General features: G+C 58.5%; 1 protein-coding gene across 1 annotated transcript in view; it reads right to left on the reverse strand.

The window, feature by feature from the left end:
- Positions 1-2,558: 2,558 nt before the first annotated feature.
- The window catches only part of DAP (death associated protein), a 31,346-nt gene continuing 11,798 nt past the window's right edge, over positions 2,559-22,106 (reverse strand). The window contains exons 3-4 of the mRNA XM_084233973.1: positions 3,306-3,348; positions 2,559-2,810 (exon numbers count right to left, since the gene is read on the reverse strand). Coding sequence (XP_084090099.1) covers positions 2,697-2,810; positions 3,306-3,348 — 157 coding nt within the window. The 3' untranslated portion in view covers positions 2,559-2,696. The remainder of the gene's footprint in view (positions 2,811-3,305; positions 3,349-22,106) is intronic.

A 22,106-nucleotide genomic window follows, 5' to 3' on the forward strand; every position in this document is an offset into this window, starting at 1 on the left:
GACTCGTGTTGGAAACAGCCCAGCTGGAGAGACCTGGGGGGCCGGTCCCACCGCTGCCTGGTGAGTGGGGGCTGAGCCACGGGCGGGGCCGCGCGGACCCCCTCGGGGTCTGCTAGCTGCCGAGCGACACGTCTTAGCTATGTTCTGTTTTCCGCTCAGCTGATGGACACGTGGGTGTTTCTTCCACCCTAAACGTCCGCGCCCGTTTCAGTGTGAAGGTGTTTGAGCTCCCGCCGGGTCCTGTGGTCGCTCCACGGGCCAGTGTTCGAGGAGCTGCTTCGTTGCACGTGGCCTGCCGTCCTCTGCCCCCAGCGGCTCTGCGCGAGGAGACCTCGGCCTCCTCACTGCCCCGGTACTGGACGGACCCCCGGGGCGTGAGGAGCCGGTGCTGCCACACTGGCGTGGCTTTGCCCTTCTCTGGTGGCCAGCAGTGGCGGGCATCTTTCTATGGGCTCGGGGGCCACTTGTGCATCCCCCTGGGCACGTTTGTGATGTTGTTTTGGGAGGTGTTGGGTTGGAGAGCGGAGTCCTTGGGGTCACTCTGGGAAAGGTCTCCCCAGAGCTCCCCTTTCAGCGGCACCGGCGAGTTTCCCCAGGACGTTAGTTCTAGCCAAAGGGCAGGTTATCATAGAAGGGAGAGAAGAGTAAAGGACACTTGTGTAGACACAAACGGGCAGAAAGGGCTGCCCCGAAAGGGACAGGTTTGCTGAGAAAGGCCTGCAAGGTCGCAGGCGGGGGCCTTGAGGAGAGCGGCCTCTGCTGAGGGGGTCAGTGAGGAGAAGCCCGGGCAGGTGCAGGTCACGGCAGGCAGGAGGCTGCTGCCCTGCAGAGGCAGAGAGTGAAAAGAGGCACCTGCATAGGCACAGGTGGGCAGAAGGGCTGCTGCCCCGGCCAGTGCAGTGGCTGCCCTGACCCAGCCTTCTCTTTGGGAGGGGCTGGCGGCTGAGGGCCTCCGTTCCTAAGCTGGGTCAATGGCTGTTCACGCCTTCTCCCCGCACCTCCAGCTCGTGGCGTGTGGGAGCCGGATCTCTGGTCTTGTGGCGCCTCCTCTCCAGTTTTTCTACCCTTATCCTCCATCATGCGTGGACTGTGAGTCCATGCTGGGCGCTGAGCCAGCCTTCCCATCTGTGGCATGGGGTGCCCCGTGAGGGCGCAGCCTTGGAGAAAACAGGGGCACAGGCCCCGGCCCCGGCCCCCACGAGGAGAGGAAAACGCTGCGATCGGGAACACACAAGCCACCAGCAGAAACGCAGGAGCTTTATTGTAATCACTGCTCTTGACATAAAGGATTGCTGAGCTGGTTGGGGAGGAGCTTCGCTTTCGTGCTCAGGAGCTGCAGCCAGTGCCGCTGCTCCCGGCCCCTGGGAAACGGAGGCTGTGAGGAGCTCAGAGCGCCTGGGGCTGCTCATGTCCTCTCAGGCCGGGGGACGGTGCACTCAGGCCCAGCCTGCCGCTCTCCACGCCTCTGCCCAGGCAGCCTCGCCTCCAAGGCGGCTTAGCCCAAAGTGCAGACACGGGCCTGGGCCTCGAGGGCCGCACCGGCAGCGGCAAGGCCCTGGGGCGGGGAGCCTTAGAAGGGGAATCTGCTGGGGCATCTCCCCGCAGACGGTGGCACCGTGGGATGCTTCCACACGCCGGGGGGCCGCTCCCAACACTGCCGACCTGCAGCAAGTGCCCTGGGGACCCAGGTGCCACTCTAAGAGCAGCACTCTGGGGGCTGCACATCTGAGAGCTTTGGCTTCTCAGAAGACAGGGCGCCCCGGCCTGAGCCAGCGAGCAGCCCTGGGGCCCGGCAGGAGCCTCAGAGGGCGCAGGCCCGTTGGGCCCAGGCAGACGTGCGCCGACTCTGGACGGTGGCGACGGGCAGGCGGGTTTTCCTAGCTGACATGGAATGTGGGGTTCGCCCTCTCCCTGGGGAGCGGGGCAGGTGCTCCAGGCAGTCGCGTCTCGCGGTCAGTTCTGGAGTTAGCTGGGTCTACTCCTGCGCCCGGCCCGCGATCACCCCGGAACTCGAGGGCAGCTCGGGGGTGACGGCTGGGAACGCAGGTGTCTGGGCTCCCCTGGCGGGGCCGCTGGGTCTTACCGCAGTGCCGGACGCGGGACCCGCCCGGGAGCTCATTCTGGGAGGGCTCCCCCTGGACCAACGGTCTGGTCCTCATTGTGCAGCAGCTGGCTCTGAGTCCAAGGGCCATCTCGGGTCTGGGGCTGCCTTCGACTTTCCTGGGGCAGCTGAGCTCGGCCAGGTCCCACCAGGAGCAGAACTAAAGTGAAGTCCTCGCTGCTCCGCCTTCCCGAAACCCACCCCACCGCCAGCACCCTCACCCCACTCCCCCTGGGCGTGCAGGCGCGACTCTCCTGTTACTAAAAGGCGGGAGATGACAGCGCTTTCCCCGAACCTTGATCCGGTCCTCCCCGACCCGCAGCCTCTCGTCCAGGCCACGCGGCAGGCGCTGGGCGAGCGCGGAAATAACCAAGGCTGCAATGGGCGGACTGCACTTTACTCAGCTCTGGCAGATCGGATGGCACTTGCAGGACCGGGGCCTCAAAGGCCAGGGCTCCCTGGAGACCAGGTGCGGGCCCGCCCGCGGCTAGCCTGAGGACGGGGTGCGAGGCACGGGGGAGGGCTGGGGCTGGCTGGAGTCCCGGGGAGACGCCAGTCCTGGTCGGGAACCAGCTGTGCCGGCGGGGCCGCCCCATCACTTGCGAGGCTGCTGGATGTGCTGGGTCCTGGGGGCGGGGTGCTTGTCCATGGAGGCGTGGGGCTTCTGGTGGGCCACCTGGGCAGCCGCCGGCGGGAAGTCCTTGTCGCCCTGCGGAGCACGGGAGAGGGTCAGGGACGCGGGTCAGCCCCAGGCAGCCTCCCTCCCTCTTCCTGGGCTGGGTCCCGGGTGGGGGTGGCATGGGAGGCCGGCAGGCAGACGCCTCGGGCTGTGGGGTCCCAGAGGCACCCAGGCCAACATTCCCCGTGGAGGTCTCCGTCCCGGGCCCTGACCCCGGGTCTCGGCCGCTCCTCGGGCTCACAGGCCCCGGAGGCTGCCCTGTTGGAACCGCGCTGTGATCCGGCCCGGGTGGGTCATTCGCCGGCTACGGCTACGGCTACGGCTGAGCCGGCAGAGGGGCCGGAGAGGCAAGGGGCGGCGGCTCTGCCCTGGGCGCCCTCATCTCCCAAGGACAGAGCCCGCCGGGCCCAGCGAGGCTGCCCCATATGCCTCTGGCCCCAGATGGACGACTGGGCTGATGAATGGGGGGCGTCAGGAGCCGAGGCTGGGGGTGATGGAGGGCGGAGAGGGGACAGGCAGGCTTACCCGGGCGATGACGCCGGAGATGAACACCGTGGGCTTCGGGGGGCTGGAAGACAAGCGGAAAGCGGCTCAGCGGGATGCGCTCAGAGGGGAATTTGCGAGCAGCTGGGTGGGGGGGGCGGGGCTCAGGAGGGGAAGCGCAGGCAAACCTCTTCTGGATGAGCCACGACGTCAGAACGACCCCCTCTGCCGGGACCTGGGGCTCTTCCTCCCCGCAGGTGAGCACAGGTGACGGGCCAGCGGGCAGGGAGCCCGGCAAGGGTGGGCGAGCCGCCGAGGGCACTTTGCTTCTTGGTTAATCCTCGAGTTGCAACCACGGGCAAGCTCGGGGCTTTGGTGTCGAGATCAAGATGAGGGGCGCACCAGCCTCCAAGCAAGGAGCTTCCGGGGGCTTCTACAGGGGACCCCCAAAACCCGTGCAGTGCTCCCGGGCCCCAGTGGACCCCAGTGTGTTACATCTTATATTGGTAAAAGACTCTTAATTCCATTTAAGCAGTGAGAGCGCTTTCTCGACACCTTGAGATGTGGCAGCTTAGACAAAAAGTTGCTAATGAGAAGGCCCGGGGCGAGGCGTCTGCAAAGCTGTGTTTGCAGAAACACCCTCATTTTGCATTCCATGAGGGTTCCGTGCAGAGCATAACCCCCATTGCCCGGACTGCATAAACGGTGTCTGCACGGCTTGCTCCCTTGGCTCGCTACACCCCGACTCAGGGAAAGAAACTTCATTTTACCAAAATTTCAAGTTATGGTATTTTAAAGTGGCGTCTCAGATTCACTTAAAAGGAATTTAGGGGACCCAGTGATTGCATTTCCCAAAGTAAGCCTACCTTAAGTATTTAAAAAGTGCGATGCACCCCTTTTTGTGACTTACACCCAGAACTGGCCTGGAAGTAGAAGTGCCGGGTTAAGGAAATGCCTTGTTAACTACATTTAGCCCATTAGACCCAGGTGGGCCTGCGTGCCTGTCTCCAGGCCCTGCCAATCGTACGCACATTGCGTCAGTTTTTAGCTCTTTAATAGGTATCGGGAAAGGCCCTAGGTTGGGGGCCTCCCCAGTGGCGCAGGGGCCTAAGCACCAGAGCGATCACTGCCCACAGCCCGAGTTCGAGCCCTGGCCAAGGAGCCCCACCTAGATACGGTGCAGCCAGACCTCCCCTGCGGGTGCAGGGGCCCACCCGCCCCGCCCCCAGGCATGAGGGGAGATGGACCGGACCAGAGGCAGAGGCAAGAGCAGGGGTAGATGGACCACATGGACCCGAGGGAAGATGAGAAGGGGGGAGCCCCGCCCAGACCTGGCGCAGCAGGCACCTGGACCAGGAAGAGGGGGCACGGACCGGGGGGACGGACCGGAGGCAAGAGCAGGGGTAGATGGACCACATGGACCCGAGGGAAGATGAGAAGGGGGGAGCCCTGCCCAGACCTGGCGCAGCAGGCACCTGGACCAGGAAGAGGGGGCACGGACCGGGGGGACGGACCGGACCGGACCGGAGGCAAGAGAGGGGAAGACGAGATGCGAGACTGGAGCAGGGGCGAGGAAGGAGAGGGACCCAGGGACCCGGCGCTCAATGGACACCAAGGGGCAAGAAAGAGACCCCCCCCCCAGCGCCCAGACAGCAATCATTGAAACGCACACCAATGTATTTATTTACTTGACACACACCACGGCCGTTCACATGGAGCCAGCAGAATCACCAAGCGGGCCGGTGCACGCCCTCCCGTGCCCCAAGCCTTCATCGGCAACCGTGAGTGCCGGCCCCGGCAGGAGCAGGGGCAGGTGGACCTATAAACGGGGACCGGTGCAGACCAGAGGGCACATGGCGGCTACTTCATGGAGGGGAGTTGGCACAGACCCCCAGATTAAAGGTTTAAGCAGATGCACGTGTGTGCACACTTGTGGGCGAGCATGTGGCGAGGACACGCGCAGGCTGCAGCGCGGAGCCGCAGGAAGAGGTATGATTTAACTTTTAGCACCGGGTCGGGGCCCCCTTCACCATGATGGAGGTGGGTGATTTGGGGTACAGGCCTGGGGAGAATGGTCTTTTGCTGATGGGGCTGGCAGGTGATCAAGAAACAGGTTCTGCTGCCTTAGTTTGCTCTGGACCCCTTGTTGGGTTTTATGGGGCTTATGGGAAAACCATTCCCCCCTGGCGTGATTCTAAACACATTTCCGAGCAAGTATGAAAACTAAATCCTTCTCTTGCCATTTCAGTTCTTGAAAGATCTTTCTGGTGGTACTTTATTTGGGTTGCTCATTTTTTAGACACTACAGTAATCATCCCGTGGCCGCTGGCCAGAGGAAGCACCAGGCACTTCGCCACCTCATTCCCCAAGGCAGGAGTGGGGGTTCCTCTTCCGCCCGGGCGCAGGGCCCAGGGCGCCCCCACTAGATGGCGCTGCCGGTCCTTGCAGCGAGTGGTCAGGCTCAGGGGCCGCTACCCAGAGCCATCGCCGTGGCCACCGGCTCCTGGCACCTCGGACAGGTGTGACCCTGCTCCCTGGGGCATCACGGGTCTGATTCCAGGCGCACACAACACAACTGCTTCAACCAAAGCAATCGGAACCTATTCTTTCTAGACATGGCAAGGAATTTTTTTTTTAATAAGGGCAGAGCCCAGGTCAGCTCCTGCTCCGCTGGCTGTGGAATAATCACCTGCCTTCCGATGAGAAGAAAACAAGCTGCAGTGTCGCCTGCTGACCTGCTGACCAGTGCTGGGACTTCAGGATCCTCGCTGCCCACTCTTGCCTCTGTCCCAGAGACCGGGGGGCCGGGTTTCTATGGAGATGCTCTTCCTTGGGGCATCTGGATTTCTCTCTAGCTGGCATCTGCCCACAGAGACTTACAGTCACCGCGCCCCCACTGCTTAGAGACGACACCCAGGTGGGTGGGGACAGGTGCTCAAAGGACAGCTGCTGCTTGTGAGGGGCGCTGGGGTCTTTATGTCCCCTCGGGCACATATTTGCAGCTCTAGACTCCTGCATAGGAGGGTCTCACCCTGCAACCTTAGGCTTTTCCCTCCTCCCTCCTCTGTATGCGGGAAGACAAGTACAGTGAGCATCTAATTACTAGTCTCTCGGATTGAAAGCTGCTGTGCAAACGTCCTGGGAGCAGTGACACAGCCTACTGGGGCAGCCCTCGGGCCCACCATGGTGGGTGCTGTGCCCCCAACAAATGACATCGGGGCTCTCTGCCTGGAGCAGCCCAGCTGTGCGTCCCGACCTGTGTGCGGTGAGGCTTGAGGTACCTGCAGGGTTTGCTGCTGTCCCACAGAGCTCGGGGAGACTCAGCAGTGTGGAGGGCGGCAGCCGGACACAGCATGGGCTAAAGTCAAGTACACGTAATGATCAAAGCCACTGGGGCCACCTGACCCCTCTAAACTCACGGCAGGGCCAGGCAGACACTGTCCTCGGTGGCCTCAGTATCCGCAGACTCAGCTGCTGCCTGGTGGAAGATGCCCCCCGGTCACACGCTTTTCCCAGAATTAAAAAGAGGCTCAGAGTCAAGTATGCGGACGATGACCCCACCACCATACTGCCCACCTTTTTAAAGCAGCTACTGAGTTCGGACGAGCGCCCAGCCTCACCCGCGTGCTGGGAGCAAGCCCTCAGAGTATCCCGAGAGGGGGACAGGAAGGCCGCGGGGCAGACCAGTGTCCACGGGCCTCGTTGTGGGTCAGGTGCCGAGTCCCGTGACCGTCTGTGTCGCCTGATGTCCAGCTCAGGGGCTGTCCGGGGCCCTCAGGTTTACTTACTGATTCCTCATCTCGTTTACCTGCTCAGCGGCTTGCGTCCCCTGTAGGTAGCCCCCTCCGTGTCTGAGGCGTCTGCTGTACCCTCTTTCCTGCCTGATGGCAGCTGCAGGGACAGGACCTCGCCCGCCTCATCACCTCTTCCTCCTCCACCAGCAACCCCTGGACTCTGTGAGAGAGGTGGGGCGAGGGCCCCTTGACCTCCTCACCAGGCCACAGGACACGCTGGTGAGGGTCAGCAGAAGCTGTGAAGGGAGGCAGGCCGTCAGGTGTTCTAGACACAGGGCTGTCCTGCGCCAGCGTGGCCGGTGTCCATGGCAACCTCACAAGCATGTGCCTAGTGCCAGCTGCGGGCTGGGGCTGGAGACCTAGAGCAGCCAACATAGACGGCTGGACCCTGTGCACCCCACTGCCTGAGCTGGGCTCCTGGCTTTCACCTACTTGCATACATGCCAGGGCACCTGTCTCCTGGGTCACCTGCCAAAGGTAGGACGACCCTATAGTGTGCATTTTGTTCTGGCCAGCACACAGGCGGCCCTGAGGGGGCCACGGAGAGGATGGTCCAGAGGGTCCATGCCACGTGGCCCTGCCCTGGGGCCGCACGCCCAGAGCCTGCACTGTTCGACGTGGTGCCGGGTGATGCCCCATATTGGACTGTCACCTGGGGAGCCAGCACAGGGCGGCATCCGGGAGGAGACCTGCCCAGGGCGGGAGGGGGCTGGCGGGGCAGGGTGCGGGCGAGACCCGAACCATCCATCTGCGGGGGCATTTCCCCAAACTGAGTGCAGCGTGTACCCGCGTGAGGCGCACGCAGCCCGGGTGAGATGCTGCGTCCATGCCGCCTGCTTCCGGCAGAAGACGGCCTGGAGCTCCCACCGGGTCATGCCCTCGGCAGAAGGACGTGCTGGCACGTGCAGAGAACCCCGAAGAGGAGTTCGTTGTAAGCTCCAGATGCGATTTGGCGCTTTTTCTTGGCATGGCCTCGAAGGGGTGCCGGTTTGGACAGGAAGCAACAACGGCCGTGCGGCCACGGCTCGGCAGCAGGGCCGCGGGGAGGGTCTGGGGGACCTCGGGACGTAAGTGCCAACGCCTCTGCGCTGCAGAATTCGGAAGCCATGGCCACGCAGGCGGCACAGGGTTGTCTTACTTTTCCAAGAGAAACAGCAGCAGCAGCCCAGCCCTGCTGCCTCCTCCCTGGCCAGCAGAGGGAAGAGAGGCTGGGCCCCAGTCACTCCCGGAGCAGCCATCGTCCTGGGCTCCCCAGGGCAGTTTCGGGGTGACGAGTCTTAGCACCAAAGCCTGTCACTCCCTCCCAGCTGAGACGCAGCCTTCCAGGACGGTCCTCAGTGTCCCGGGGGCTCGTGGAGGGGCCTTGAAGGCTTGCAAGGAGCCAGTGTGGCACGGGGATTGATTTTTGCTACCTGCCAGGCTGACCAGATTGATTTTTGCCACCTGGCCAGCTGACCGTGCCGGAGCCCCTGGCGATGGAGCGACGGAAGAGGCTCGGCTTCCAGCGTTGGCCAGACTATCTTGAAAATTAGTAGTTTTCCTCCCTGTGGAGAAGGAATTCAGGCCAGATTCGCTTCTTCAAGTCCAACTCGAGCATCTCGAAGGACACAGCGTTAGCCGGGGGCAGAAGGGAGGGTGGCACCTTCCTAAGACCTTCTTTGAGGCTCCGAATGAGCACATTTAATAGGAATAAACCTCTGTTTCCCATACAGCAAGTCCTGGCAGGTGCCAGCAGGGTGAAATCTCCTTGTAGGACTGGGACCGTATTTCTCTAAAAATCTGGGATGGCTCCAAAAGCACCCGCGAGCAGGCAGAGGACCAGGCGCCGAGGCGGCGGCCTCATAAGAAACCAAAGTGTTTTGAATAAAGCGTGATGTCGCTTGTGACCCCAAAGCCAGCGCCACAGGAAAGGGCTGTCCGGGGAAGGCAGGCTGTCAGAAGCTCGGAGGAGAAGAGCTAAGCAGCGCTGGCCGACTCTCGGCTGGGCCCACAGGCTCCGTCTCCTCAACCGGCTTCTCAGCCCCCACGGCCCCGGTCCCGGGGGGATTCCCTCCATCACCCACGGCCACCTGCTCGGCGGGTCCCGGCGTCTGCAAGAATTAGGAGGCATGACTGCTCCCCCGAGCCCCACCTCATCAGGCACCCAAGAGAGGGAGGGGCCGCTTCTACAAGGGAGGACTCAGTCCTCACAAAGGACTAAGCTCCAAGAACAGATGCTCGCGGGAGGATGGAGAGGTCCCCTCAGAAATGGGGTTAGTGACCCTCATAAACTACAGTGAGCTGGTTGGGGCACCGAGGCCCGTGACCCCACTCTCAGGGCTGACGGGCAGCCAGGGCGCAGGCCGGGGGCAGGCAGGCCCTGCCTCCAGAGGGGCGGCCGGTGTGGGATGTTGGGGGTGCTGCAAGTATCCCCGAGGGAGCTGCCAGTGACGTCAGCTCCACATGGCTCTTCAGCCTGACAATTCAAAGCAATGTGCCGAGGGGTGCGTTAGGCTACTAAGCAGCTACCATAAATGCAGTGTGGACTCAATAGTGGGCGATGGGCTCACAACAAGATTGCCAAGGGCCTCAGATCCGGCTGGGGCTGGGCAGGAGGCAGCATCGGGGCTGATGCAGCTGATACGTCACCCAGCAGCCTGCGGGCAGGGGGCCCTGGGAACCTTCTCCCTGGTGCCTCCTGAGATACCCTGGTGGAGGACAGGGCAGGCCCCCTGACCCCTGACCCGTGGGCCTTCTCCCTCCCCTGGCTGGGGACCAGCACGAGTGTGTCTGCCCACCCCCTTGGAGGGGGGAGAACCCGCGGCACCAGAGACCCCGTGCCAGGTGCTGTGTCTGCAGGGGCTGGCAGCCTCCTGAGGACCAGGGGAGGTGGCATTTATCACCACACGTGCTCCGTGCCTCAGTTTCCACGACTCCCCAGCCCTGCACACTGGATCCCGTGTCTGACGGTGCCCACTGTGCCCACTCGCCCCACGGACACGGAAGAGAAGTCTGAGCCCCTCCGCGGCTCCGGGTCCCGAGGAAGTTGGGCTGTCGCTGGTTCACCTCCGGGGCCCCTGGCCGGCGGGCCCGGCACCCGCGGAGCCTGCAGCACCATGCCGAGTCCTTCCAGGTGAGGGGCGCCCTGGAAAGCGACCACAAAGTCCATCTGGGGAGGCAGCGCAGGGAAAGCTCGGGAGGGGCACCATGGCCAGAAACGAGCCGGGTCAAGAAGGCGGCCTGGACCCCGGGGCGCCCTCCGAGCGTGGGGAACCAGCGGCCAGCTGCGAGGAGGGGGCTCCCCGCCCTGTCTGTCAGGCCGTGAAAACTCACGGTGGAGTCGCTGCAGGAAGCTGCACGGAGGTATTTATCACTTTCCCGGTGTCAGCTGTCACATGCAACAATTAATTTGATGATCCCAAATTGGACCTGACAGGAGCCTCCTATGATGCCGCCACCGCCTCCAGCCAGATGAACGCGCTTTTAATTTCCCTGGCAGAGGACGCGAGGGTCACCCCAGGTTGCTTCATTAATTTCCACACCAGTCACCGCAGCATCCGGCCCACAATGACGCTGGCCCTGCCAGCGGGAGCCGTGGCCGATTTGGGGGAGCACGTCCCGGGGGTGCTTACTGACCATGAAAGCAGGTAGGATGTGCGGGAGGGGACCAGAAATTGAGAACCGGCTGGACAATGAGGCTGAATCAACTCTGCAATTATGTTGGTAAGGCAAGAAAATCTGATGAAGAGAAGCTGCAATTCATGTTGAACTTTTGAGAAACTGGTCAACTGTGCAAAGTAAATTCTGTTGGGAGCCGAGACACCCGTGGGTCCCAAGAAGTCTTTGTGCCTCCATCCTGCACCCCTTCCCCCAGCAGCTGCCGATGCTAGGCCTGTCCCTGCTGGCTCTGACACCCCACCAGGGCCAGATGCCACGGGACACAATGGTCCCCTCGAGGAAAACCCCTGGGGATAGGGTCACGGACAGCTGCACCTGCTCACACCCACCACCCATGGACACACACGCGCACTTACACGTCCCCAAAAGTGCCATCCCCACCACCTTGAAGGCTGCGGCTAGGAGGGAGCACGGAAGCCAAGATCCATCACAGAAGCAGCACAGCAAGACATTCGGTGTTCGATGTACCGAGAAATCCTCCTTACACGTCTTTATGCTTCTGGCCACTACAGCCACCACGTCCCGGCCATTAGAAGGGACAGCCATCCTTCAGCGCCACGTCCCTTGATGAAATGTCAGTACCAAGGAAATGCAGACAGATCGGCCTTTCATCCTGCGCCTCCCTCCCGCTGGCGTCACCATCTCCTAGAACAAGCAGGTAATTTACCAAACCAAAAAGCTGAATATTTAGCCCCTCTAACAAACTCTCAGCTAGATGGGGAAGAATCCATAATGAGAGCCCATCAGAGTAAAAAAAAAAAAAAAAAAAAACACAGAAGAATATTGAAAGCCATGGAAATTAATTCAATCCCTCTAATAAATATGGATTAAGCATATAAGCATATCTAGCAAGTATTACTTGGATTGTGCCAGAGTCCCTTGGAGTACATCTGACGCAACTCAGGTCTCACCAGGCCTTCTATTTCACCCTGATGCCGCGTAAGAACAATTCAGTGGCTACAGACGCTTGAAAACACTGTTTAACTCTAACTCCTCTGGGTCATCCTAACAAGACCGTGGTTAAGCTCATTTCCTGGGGACGCGCGGCAAGACAGAACAGATGAGGAATGTGGGCATGCACAGGAACGATTAAGAATACCCAGGTAAGGGATAAAACAAACCAGGGCCGGAGCATCTTTAGTGAAGACAAAGCCAGCATGCTAGAGCCACTAATTAACACGGAGGCTTGACAGCAGCGATTGCACCACAGGCCCCGGGCCAGATACTAAAGATAAAAAACAAATGTGTGAAACCAAGCTCTTGCTCATTAAAAATCGGTCTGACTGGGCTATATTTTTTATTACATGCTGTTATCTTCATCCTCGTTACCATCCTGAGTGGTGACACCTTGGGTGTTGCTGAGCTCCTAAGGACATACAAAGAGGGGGCTCGTCCACCTCGCGCTGTATCTTGGGGGGACTGTGTGTTAGCCGGGTGCATGCATCCACTTGAAGACAGCAAATGGCTGAAAACAAATGGTGCATTGTTTGTGAGCAGGAAAAACATACAAAGCAAAAGTAAGCCCAAGAGGCTTGTCCAACAGGCATGGGGCACAAACGTCCATTTCCTTGTGCTAAAAAAATGATACAATAATTTTTGGTAAACACCTTAAAAAGCCCAAAATGCACAGCATCTTTAATCCTGCTGAGACCACATGACTTATCAGCCATGGGGCGCCCCAGGAGTGCAGCTGACCTCAGGCAGGTGGATCTGTCTCCTCCCTGTCCTAAGAGTCCCTGAGCTTTTCTCGTCTCCCCCAGAGTTTAGAGAAATCCTCTCAACACAGGAACCCCACACCTCGGGGACTCCCCCTAATTCATCTGAGCTGTTACTTCTCTTCCTTTGTCCTCTTCCTGTTTTCACTGTCAAGGTTCTGTAAGAGAAATAGACTCGTCCACAGACCTCAGGCTCCCGGGGAGGAGAAAAGCCTCCAGGTGGGAACCTTACCTGGAAGCCCCCCACCAGGCCTCTGGGACCCAGCTCTGTCCCCCACCCCGATCAGGACTTCCCCAGCACAAACTGCTGCATCCTCATGTCAGGAGGACAAGCTGGGCTGACACCAGGGGACCCCTGTACCTAAAGAGCTGATTTGCTGGCCAACAACGTGCTCTAAACCACAGAGGCCCAGCCCCAGTCGGGCACAACTCCAAGCTGGAACCAGCCTCTTTCCTGGTTCTGGGGCCCCTGAGGGCAGTGACTCAGCGGGAGGAGCTCAAATGCCCAGAAGCGAACAGGGAAGAACTCCCTCGCCCCGGAGGCCGCTGCAGTCTCGGCTGGCCTGGGCCTCCTGCCCGCCCTGGCAGAGGCATTTCTGGGAGAACCCCGCCCTGAGGCTGGCCTGGCAGCTCTGCAAAGGTCTGCCTTCCTTTCTACCTACAAGCACATTCTGGACCCTGTGATGGGGACAAATTCCCCGTCCTTTGCTCTTGTTCTGCGCCCGCCTGGCACTGCCCGACCCACTGAAGATACTTCTTTTCTCCACACAGAGTCAAGATGAATTTGGCCTCCTGAGTCATCGCCTCACCCCGTGCCAGCTTCCTTGTATTTGTGCTTTTCTGGCTGGTTTCCTCTCTCTGCCACTGGACTCTCCAGCCCGTGGCTTCTAGAACTGACTTGGACCCAGGCTCTGGGCTGGGGTCTCCTTTTACACCTGGCGGATGCTTTGCTAAGTGGACGGTCATTTCCCTGACTCTGGGGCATGTGCCACTGTTCAGGCCACGGCTCCCCGCCACAGAGGCGCCGCCCCTGTGCTCGCAAAGCTGCAGAGCCGGGGGGTAGAAGACTCACGACTTAATGAGCTCGAGACCAGGATCTCTAAATGCGACCCCAGTGCTGAAAAGCCACCTCTGCACTTGAAAGTTCAAAGTAGAGTTTTAGGCTCTCTTTTCAGCAGTAGTTCCCCATTTTGGGGGAAAAGAGGGCTGGCTGACCCAGCGCGAGAGGCAGGCGGCAAGGGCCGGGGGCTCTGGAACCAGACGGAGCTGGCTTCACATCCTGCTTCTGCTGCTAGCATCCTGGCTGGGCTCGCAGGCTCCAGGAGCGCCAAGGCCTCCATGTTAACTGAGCAGCATGTTAACAACACGTGTTCACTCTGCGAGTTTTTCTTTCAATGCACAGACCCCAGCGCTACAGGAGGGGCGCTCCCCAGGGAGGCCAAGGGCAGTGCAGGTCATCCCCAGCTTGGGGCTAGCTGGTCCACAGGGCAGGATTCTAGATCAGCAGAAGGAATTCGAGCTCCTAGAATCAAACCTAACCCTCAGACCCACCTCCACCTCTGGGGACGTCCACGTCAGAACTTGCCCGCCTGCTCTGGGCTTAGCTTTCCAGGCCTGCACGCTCCCACCCCCCACAACCAGAGTAAACAGCAATTACTGCTCTAAGTTTAGTCAGAGCGGCTGGCCATGCTGCACATTTCATGGTCACCGCACTGAGGGGCCTCGGAAGAGCAGGCTCCACCACAAAGTCCTTGGCTTCAGGCTGGACCATAATTCCTGAAGCCATTTCCACAGACTTTATCCTCCCTGCCCTCAGTGGAAAACTCATCTCTCCAGGCACCCCACATCAGGAGCAGCGCGGAAGCACCCGGCTGTCTGGGCAGCAGCTGGAGCGTGACACAGTGGGGTCCACGCCCCCTGCCCGTCCTGAGGATGCTGACAGCTGTGCCTGTGTCCTCACATGCATCTCCTTCTGCCCCTGTGGATGCCTCGGGCACTGCACAGCACCGGGCTGCCCTTCATGGGGGCCTGCACACAGGGAATACGACCCAGCGAGACAAAAACAATATCTTGCCATTAGTGACAATACACGTGGACCCCAGGAGATTATGTTAAGTGAAATAACCAAGTGAATAAGACCAAGGCTGGGTGATTTCACACGTAGGTGGAACAGAAGGAAATACAACAAAGAAATGGGCAACACTCAACCAAAACAATGCCTAGAGGTGACTCAGAATCGAGGGTCGCAGGGGGAGGTGGCGTGGGCAGGATGGGGGAGGGGCCCAATGGACTGTGGTGGGGGCTGTGGGTGCCTTGGTGGTCAGAAGTCGCCCATCAGCAAGTTAATTAATGATCTTACCTTTAAAGAACCAAAGTCTAAGCTCATGATTACGGCTTCGCCAGTTACTTCCTGAACGCCATGCATTTTGAGACAGTTGAGTCAATGAGTTTATTAAACCCTCAATAATGAGGGTTTAAAAATTCCAGGATAGCAGCTGGATCTAAGGAACCCAGGGAAGCCAGGTACTGCTCCGACGCAGGTGAGCCTCTGCAGCTACGTGGCCGATGCTGTTGTTGTCTTCCCTTTCGCTCTACAAAGTCTGCCAGTGGAGAGGCGCTTCCAATTCAGCTCTTACGCTTACGCTTACGGGCGAAGAAAACCCTGACGAACAGCGCGCCCCTTTGAGGAACACCATGAAGACAAGAGCAGTCGCCCCGAGGCTGACTCCATCGCGCTGTCTGCGGGCCCAGACAGCTGAGAGCCCATTCGACCCTCCCTCCTCCATCTGATAGACGAGGCTCTGGTGTGGGGAGCCTGGGCGCCCTGTAAGGAGCTGAAGGCCGGGAGGGAGAGGGAGCAGGACGGGGCCTTGGAAGCTTATCAGTCACACCTGGTTCAGCATCCCTGATGGAACCAGATGTTCTGCAGACGCTGCTTCTCTGCCGATTGCCAGCAGCCGGCACTGGAGGGAAGGGGCCTCGCCGCCTCCTCATCCCCAAGCTGAGGAGTCCAGCAGGCGCCGTGACAGATGGATGCCCATATGCTCCGTCCCTGTGCGGGCGGGGAGGCGTGATTCACTACCCGCCAGAGCCCAGCCTTGCCCTGGAGCCAGCTGTATGGAAGGGAACGCGGGGCCTGAGCTCCCGACAGCGCACAACCTGGGTCGTGGAGGACGTCAGGTGCCCGGGTGACGCTCCTCGGGCTCCGCACTTCTTGGGCAATTCTGAGCAGAGTCATCAAATGTGGCCAACGAAGCATTAGGCAACATTCCTGTCGCTCGCCCTAAAAGACATGGCGCCGCGGGCTTGGGCAGGAGCATCTAGTTTATACTACACGCCACAGGACCGCACCAGCACCCGCCAGCTCGGTGGAAAAGGCAGGCCCCGTGCTAAGACCACGCTATGGCCAGGGAACTCAGGTGGGCATGCACATTTAACTCCACAAAGCCCCCAAGCAAAACAAACGACGCTTTGCCCTGTTTACTACGGGCAGCGCCTCGCTGGTCTGCAGCCGGCTGCTCTTCACCAGCCTGCGGTCTTGGGGGTCTGGAGGAAGGAGTGGGGTCACTGCCCACGGACCCTCAGCGGTTGGGTGGGAGGCTCACTTGTCTAGTTTCATCCTTGTATGAAACTAGTTCATCTAGTTTCCTCCTGTGCTCAAGTGCTGTGAATGAGTTTACAACTTTTACAGAATGGACAAGTGACTTGAAAGATGCCTGCACAAACACCCTGGAGGCCGAAGCCAACACGAAACAAGCACCGTGAACAATGAAAGAGGAGGAGCTGGTACTTCCCGAGTCACGTGACCAACACCCACGCTCTGAGCAGCCCAGAAGGGAAGTTGCCTCCTCGCAAACCTGAAACCGCCATGAAGACCCGTGGAGACTTAGATTTCCACCCTGGGTCCTTCCCGAGGAGCCTCACCTCAAGGATCTCTGACCTTGAGAAGAAGTCAGAAGTAGACAATAACATCAAGTCACAGCGAACAGCAGGGCATCTTAAATATTGCTTATTTTACCTTCCGTATGCTGACCTGCATTTTGCACAATTTTATAATTTATAGAATGGTGCATTGTGTGCGTGTGTGACTTAATTCTGAAGTACATGCATGGGGGTGCAGGCACAAAGTATTTGTTGATGCTTGGCATGCCCTATCAAAGGTTGGGGTCCCCTCCGTGGCACCAAGCACCCACCTGTTCGGGAAGGCAGGCTGCTGCGGTGTCCATCCTGGGCAACAGCAAGTGCCGGCCCAGGTGGGCGTCAGCTGCCAGGTAAGCCTCACGGTTCATTTGTGACCACGCTGCGGCTGCTGGGGGGACGTGTGCCTTGTGCCTGCACCCCACACATGTAATTCAGGGATAAGTCACACACGCACACATTCTATACATTATAAAATTACGTACCAGCCGGATACTGGTGGCTGCTTGCTACGGATTGAACCTCGTTGCCCCCAAATCTAACATCTAATGCCCAGAACCTCAGAATGTGACTTAATCTGGAAATAGAGCTGGGCGGATGGATTAGCTCAGACGAGGGCATCCAGGAGTCGGGTAGGCCCCGTCCACGATGGCCTGTCAGCGTCTGCAGCCCAGGCTGCCACTGGCAAAGACAGACCCTGACTCTTGCCTTGCTGGCCCACACGTGACGGTGACGCCACGTCACCCCGGCCCCGCGCGACCCCCCGGCACTGAACTGGGTCTGTGAGTGACCCGGAGGCAGGCCTGAGAGCGAGAGCGGCCGATAGCACCCAGCCTTCCTGTGCTCCCGCCGCGCCCGGGCGGCTCACCCCGGCTTCACGCGGCTGCGAAACCAGGCGTCTGCTGCTTTACACCCAGGGTCTTACTGGAGCCTTCGAACAGCTTCTCCCTGGAGGGCGTCCTGCTCACAGCCACCGGGCACGGCGTGACCCCACTTTCAATTAATTTCATGCTTGTGAAGACCCGAATCGAACAAAGCAGCAGACAGCCCTGACCAGCTCAGCTGCAGAAGCAAGACTGAGTCGGTTCTCACATCCACGCAGCTGTAGACGCGGCCTTCCCGCACGGGTGTTACTTACTTACATCTGCAGTCTCTCACCAGGACACACCATGTCACCCCGCCGCCCCTCGGAGGTTCTGCCTGCGGCCTGGCAGGCGTCTGTGGCCTGCTGGAGCCAACCTGAGCCAGTGAGGTGGTCCCGTCGCGGGCCTACCGGCCCTCTCCTCACTGACCGCCAAGGAGAAGCAAATCAAAACCACAACAGGTTATGGAGCGCACCTGGGAATGGAGCAGCAGGTGCTGGTGAGGGGTGGGGAAAGATCTCTCGGGCGCTCCTGGCGGGAACAGGAGCCCCGCAGCCATGTACACCTCGTACAAGTGAAAGCCAAAATACCATGTGATCCAGCGCTACTACTCCCCAGCATGTAACCACCCACCCACCCACGCATGCACCCGGCACCCATGCATTTAAAGCTCTAAGTTTATGCCCGTGTCTCCAACTACAAGTCAACACTAAACGCTCAGTCTTCTTTCTCTCCTATTCGTAGCTTCTTGCTGCAACAGTGTGTAGGGGAAGCGGACTGCTTCTGTTCTCACATCACCTGACACTACAGCTGTCATCTGTGGCCCTGACCGTGCTGATGCAGAAGGCTCTGGGTGGGGCACGCGTGCCTGATGGTGGCCCTGCTGCGTGGGTGTGGCCTGGTGGGTGGGCACTCCTGAGCCTGGAGGGCAGGGCTACAAGGGCGGCAGGCAGAGAGGGAGGGCGGCTGCAGGAGGTGGAGGGACTACAGAAGAGGTAAGACCATGGATGCCACAGAGCCAGGAAGGAGCGTAAAGATTCCTGGGGGCCTGGGAGGCTCAGCTGCATCCCAGGCCCCTCTCCTTCCACCCCCGCCCCCGCCTGTCCGATCCCTACACAGTGAGAAAGTTGGCGCTCAGCCATAATCTAGCCACTTGGGTGCCCCAGAACACAGGGTGACTTCACACCGTAGCCATGTCCGGGAGAGAGGCTGCCCGGGATGCAGCACTGACTCTGTATCTCCTCCAAGCCTTGTTTCCCGCTCACTTAGTCAAGTGCTTTCCTCCCCAATCCCTCCCACTGCTCACGCGCCTGAAGCTCAGCTGCACTTAGCCTTGGCTCCCACGCTATTTGCATCACCTGCTTGTTTTTCAGGCACGTGAAACAGCACCAGGTCCTGTCAGGGCCGAGAGAGCCACATGCAGGGAGGGGCCGCTCCTGCCACGTCCTTGGGGCCTGGCCTATCTTGCACCCTAGTCGACAGTCAAGCCCTCTGGTTCTAGCTCATTCTTTCTGCACCTCTTCTTTGTAAAATCTACCACAGCGGGCCTTCGGGTGGGGCCCAAGACATAGGACATTTAACTGTCTCAATACGCTCCACAAAAGGCTTAGGGACATCACGCCGTCCCCCCTTCAGTGCTCAGACGGAGCCCGGCAGCCCTCCAGGAGGCAGGAGCTAATAACCAAGCCTGTTCCTTTCTGGATGCAAAGGGGCGCAGGCCGCAGGCCCCAGGATGCAGCTTGCTGCGAATTCTCGGGCAACATGTTCAAGTTTCTGCTACACCCCCACCTCTCCCTTAAACGTAGCCTCTCAAAACAAATCGGCCGCTCGGAAAACTATTTGTAAATCTCTGGAAAATTACACGATTAAAGGGAGTAAGAGCAGCATAAATATTTGCCCAAAAAATAATTATGAAAACAAGTTGTGTTTTTTGGTTTGGGTGTTTGGTCACATAATAACCTCTTCAGGGCTCCACTTGCTCATTTTCTCTGTAATTAGTGTTTGATTTCCTGATGAATGGGCAGGCAACAGTCAGAGAGGAGTCTGTATACGTAAAGTCAGTTGAAATATCTGGGAAGGGAAGCAGAGAGTTGGCCACTGGGGGAGTTGGCTTCCGAGATGACACGTTTATTTTCTATGTGGAGAACGCCGAGATCAAAACATGCAAAATCACGACACTTGGAGCAATTAGAATAATGTGGATATTGCAGTCACATGTCATGGCATTTCCAAGGGATGATAATAAACGTCTGGAAAATTCTGCAAATACGCAGGCCTTTCCAGATGTAAAGTAAGCCAGCCCAGGTCGCTCCAGCCTCATAAACGGTACCTGGGCGTCTCCTGATAGCGAGCCTGCAGGGTGGGGTCAAGCCCAAGGAATATGGGGGAGGGTCCGGGCAAGCCCAGAGTCAACAGGCTTATTTCACAGAGGGGACCAAACTTACAGTCCATCCAGAACTTATGCTGCCAATCTGGGGGGCTTCTACAGCATGTCAGGGCCTGGGCCTCCGAGTCAGAGGCAGGGCTGACCACTGGCCAGGCTGCTGATGGCTGGCGGTGACGGCAGGACCACCTCCCTAAGCTTTGGTGTTCATCTACACAGTGGGCACAGTAACACCCACTTCCAGGTGGTTGGGACCTTAAACCCAAGGGGAAGCACCGCACAAATACCTTATAAAACACAATTGGTAAGCACAGCCGAGTAGCCGAGAGTGAGGACTGAATGTTGGCTTTGCCATTTATTCACTGTGTGACCTTGGAAAAGTCACTTAACCTCTCTGAGCCATTGAAGTAGGCGTCATCAATGAGACTGGGGATGGTAACCCATAATCAAGTCTGACATTGGGATGATAATAAATCGAGTATTTGTGAGGAGTAAATGAACCACCACGGGCAATCGCTTAGAACGGGCGAGGCTAATGTTCTACTAGTGGTGATGATGCCGGTTGTGACTACTCAGTCATCAGAAAAGCAGGGAGTGCGCGGTGGTGGAAGTAAACTGTTACACAGGTACCACGCCCTGAACAGGGCTTTGGAAGCTGTGCTGGCAGCTTATGTCAACACCTTGTGTCCACATAAGGCCACCCCACTCCCTCAAAGGTGCTCCATTTAACCCAAGTAATAACGAGCGAAACTGAAGAGGCAGGAACCAACATGCTCAGGAGGGACATGTGACAGCAACCTGGCTGCAGGCGACCGAACCCCTGGCCGTGTGTCCTGAACGCCGTACCCTGCAGCTGGCCTGCTTCCAAAGGCCCAGTTCCAAAAACACAAAAACACAAATTCAAAGAGACATATGTACCCCCAGGTTTATTGTGGTGCTACTTACAACGGGCCTCCCTGGTAGCCAAGGGTTAAGTCTCAGCGCTGTCACTGAAATGGCCCAAGTTCAATCCCCAGCCAGGGAGCTGACCCACAAGGCACAGCAGACCTCTCCTCTCGCCTGCTGCTCCCCTCAGCAGTGCATTTCAGTAGATCTGCCTATTCTGCTCCCCACTCTGTCTCTGGTGAATCCTCTCACCCCCTGCTCCTTTGGCCTGCACCCCAGTTCTTCTACCCCCACAATAAGAACTGGAAACCACCTAAGTGCACATCATTTGAAGAACGAATAAGATGTGGTCCATAGACACGATGGAATACTATTCAGCTATTAAAAAATACGAGACCCCCCATCTCAACAGCTTGGGTGGGACTGGAGGGAATTCCTCGTGAAATGCCAGAAGGAGAAAGACAAACACCATGTGACATCACTCAGCGCGGAACTCAGAGAAAATGAGCAGCTGAACTAAATAAAACAAAAATAGACTTTTGAACCATAAGACCAATTAGCAGTGGGGTGGGGTAAGTGTGGAAAGAGGGTGGGGTGATGTGGTAGACCTGGACTTTTCATGGGGACCTGCATGTCGCACATACACATGTCGAATCTCAAACTCCTGACACTCTGCTGATGCAATGTTACTCCGGTAAAACTAACCAACAACCTGGCCAGGAAGAACACCTCCGGGTGAGTCTACATTGCAGGGCCCAGCTCTTTCTCTTGCAATCGCTCATCCTCTGACATGTTTATTTAAAGAGTGAATCTTCAATAAACGCTGTATTTTACCTTGTGGAGAAAATCAATAGGAAGGAAACTAATGGGCTGTTCTGTCCTTATTCCCAGACACGTTAATAAATGACCCGCTCTCGCGGCACTGACACTGTCACACGGGGAGAAGGCCGCGGGCCCTCGCTGCACGTGCGCGCACACAGCAAAGCAGGTTTCACCTTCCCAGGATTTGTCTCCTGGGCCAGGCTTTCTTCCTCGTCCTTTTCCTCCATAAGGAAACAGCTGGGCAGGATGGGAAAGACATCGCGGTCTCCCAGAGGTGGGATTCCCACAGGCCACACACTCTTAGTTCAATCCCAAATGGGAGACAATCCTGAAAACTGGAAGTCTCCTGTGACTCTCAGGGAGGCACAGCTGCGCTGGACAGACAGGAGTCTGTCCACGTGCCACGCAGAGGGCACAGGGTCCCGCTGGAGGTGGTGCCCCAAGTGCCATCCTGGCCTGGCTCCCCCTGCTGATGACTCCCCCAAGACCCGCAGGCCTCCAACACCCCGAGGCTCCTCAATTCTGAAATATGGTGGCCCTGAGCTTGTCTGATACAGGACTATGGACTGACCTCTAAGAGTTTCTGTTGTTATGTTCCAAACACAACTGCGTGAAAATGACCAGGGAGAAGGATCATTCCAGAACTTTCCTTAACCTGTCTTTTTTAAAAATCAGAATGTGGGCTGAAGCTTCACATAGCTGATCAGGGGTGGGCAATACTCACTCAGGAATCTGGCCCCATGGTCTGTTCACCCCTCAAGTGGCTGCTTTGTGTCTGACACCACATGAGGTACAGAGACGTGCCC

The sequence above is a fragment of the Talpa europaea genome (genome assembly GCF_964194135.1).
Source record: "Talpa europaea genome assembly, chromosome: 5".
NCBI classification, from domain to species: domain Eukaryota; kingdom Metazoa; phylum Chordata; class Mammalia; order Eulipotyphla; family Talpidae; genus Talpa; species Talpa europaea.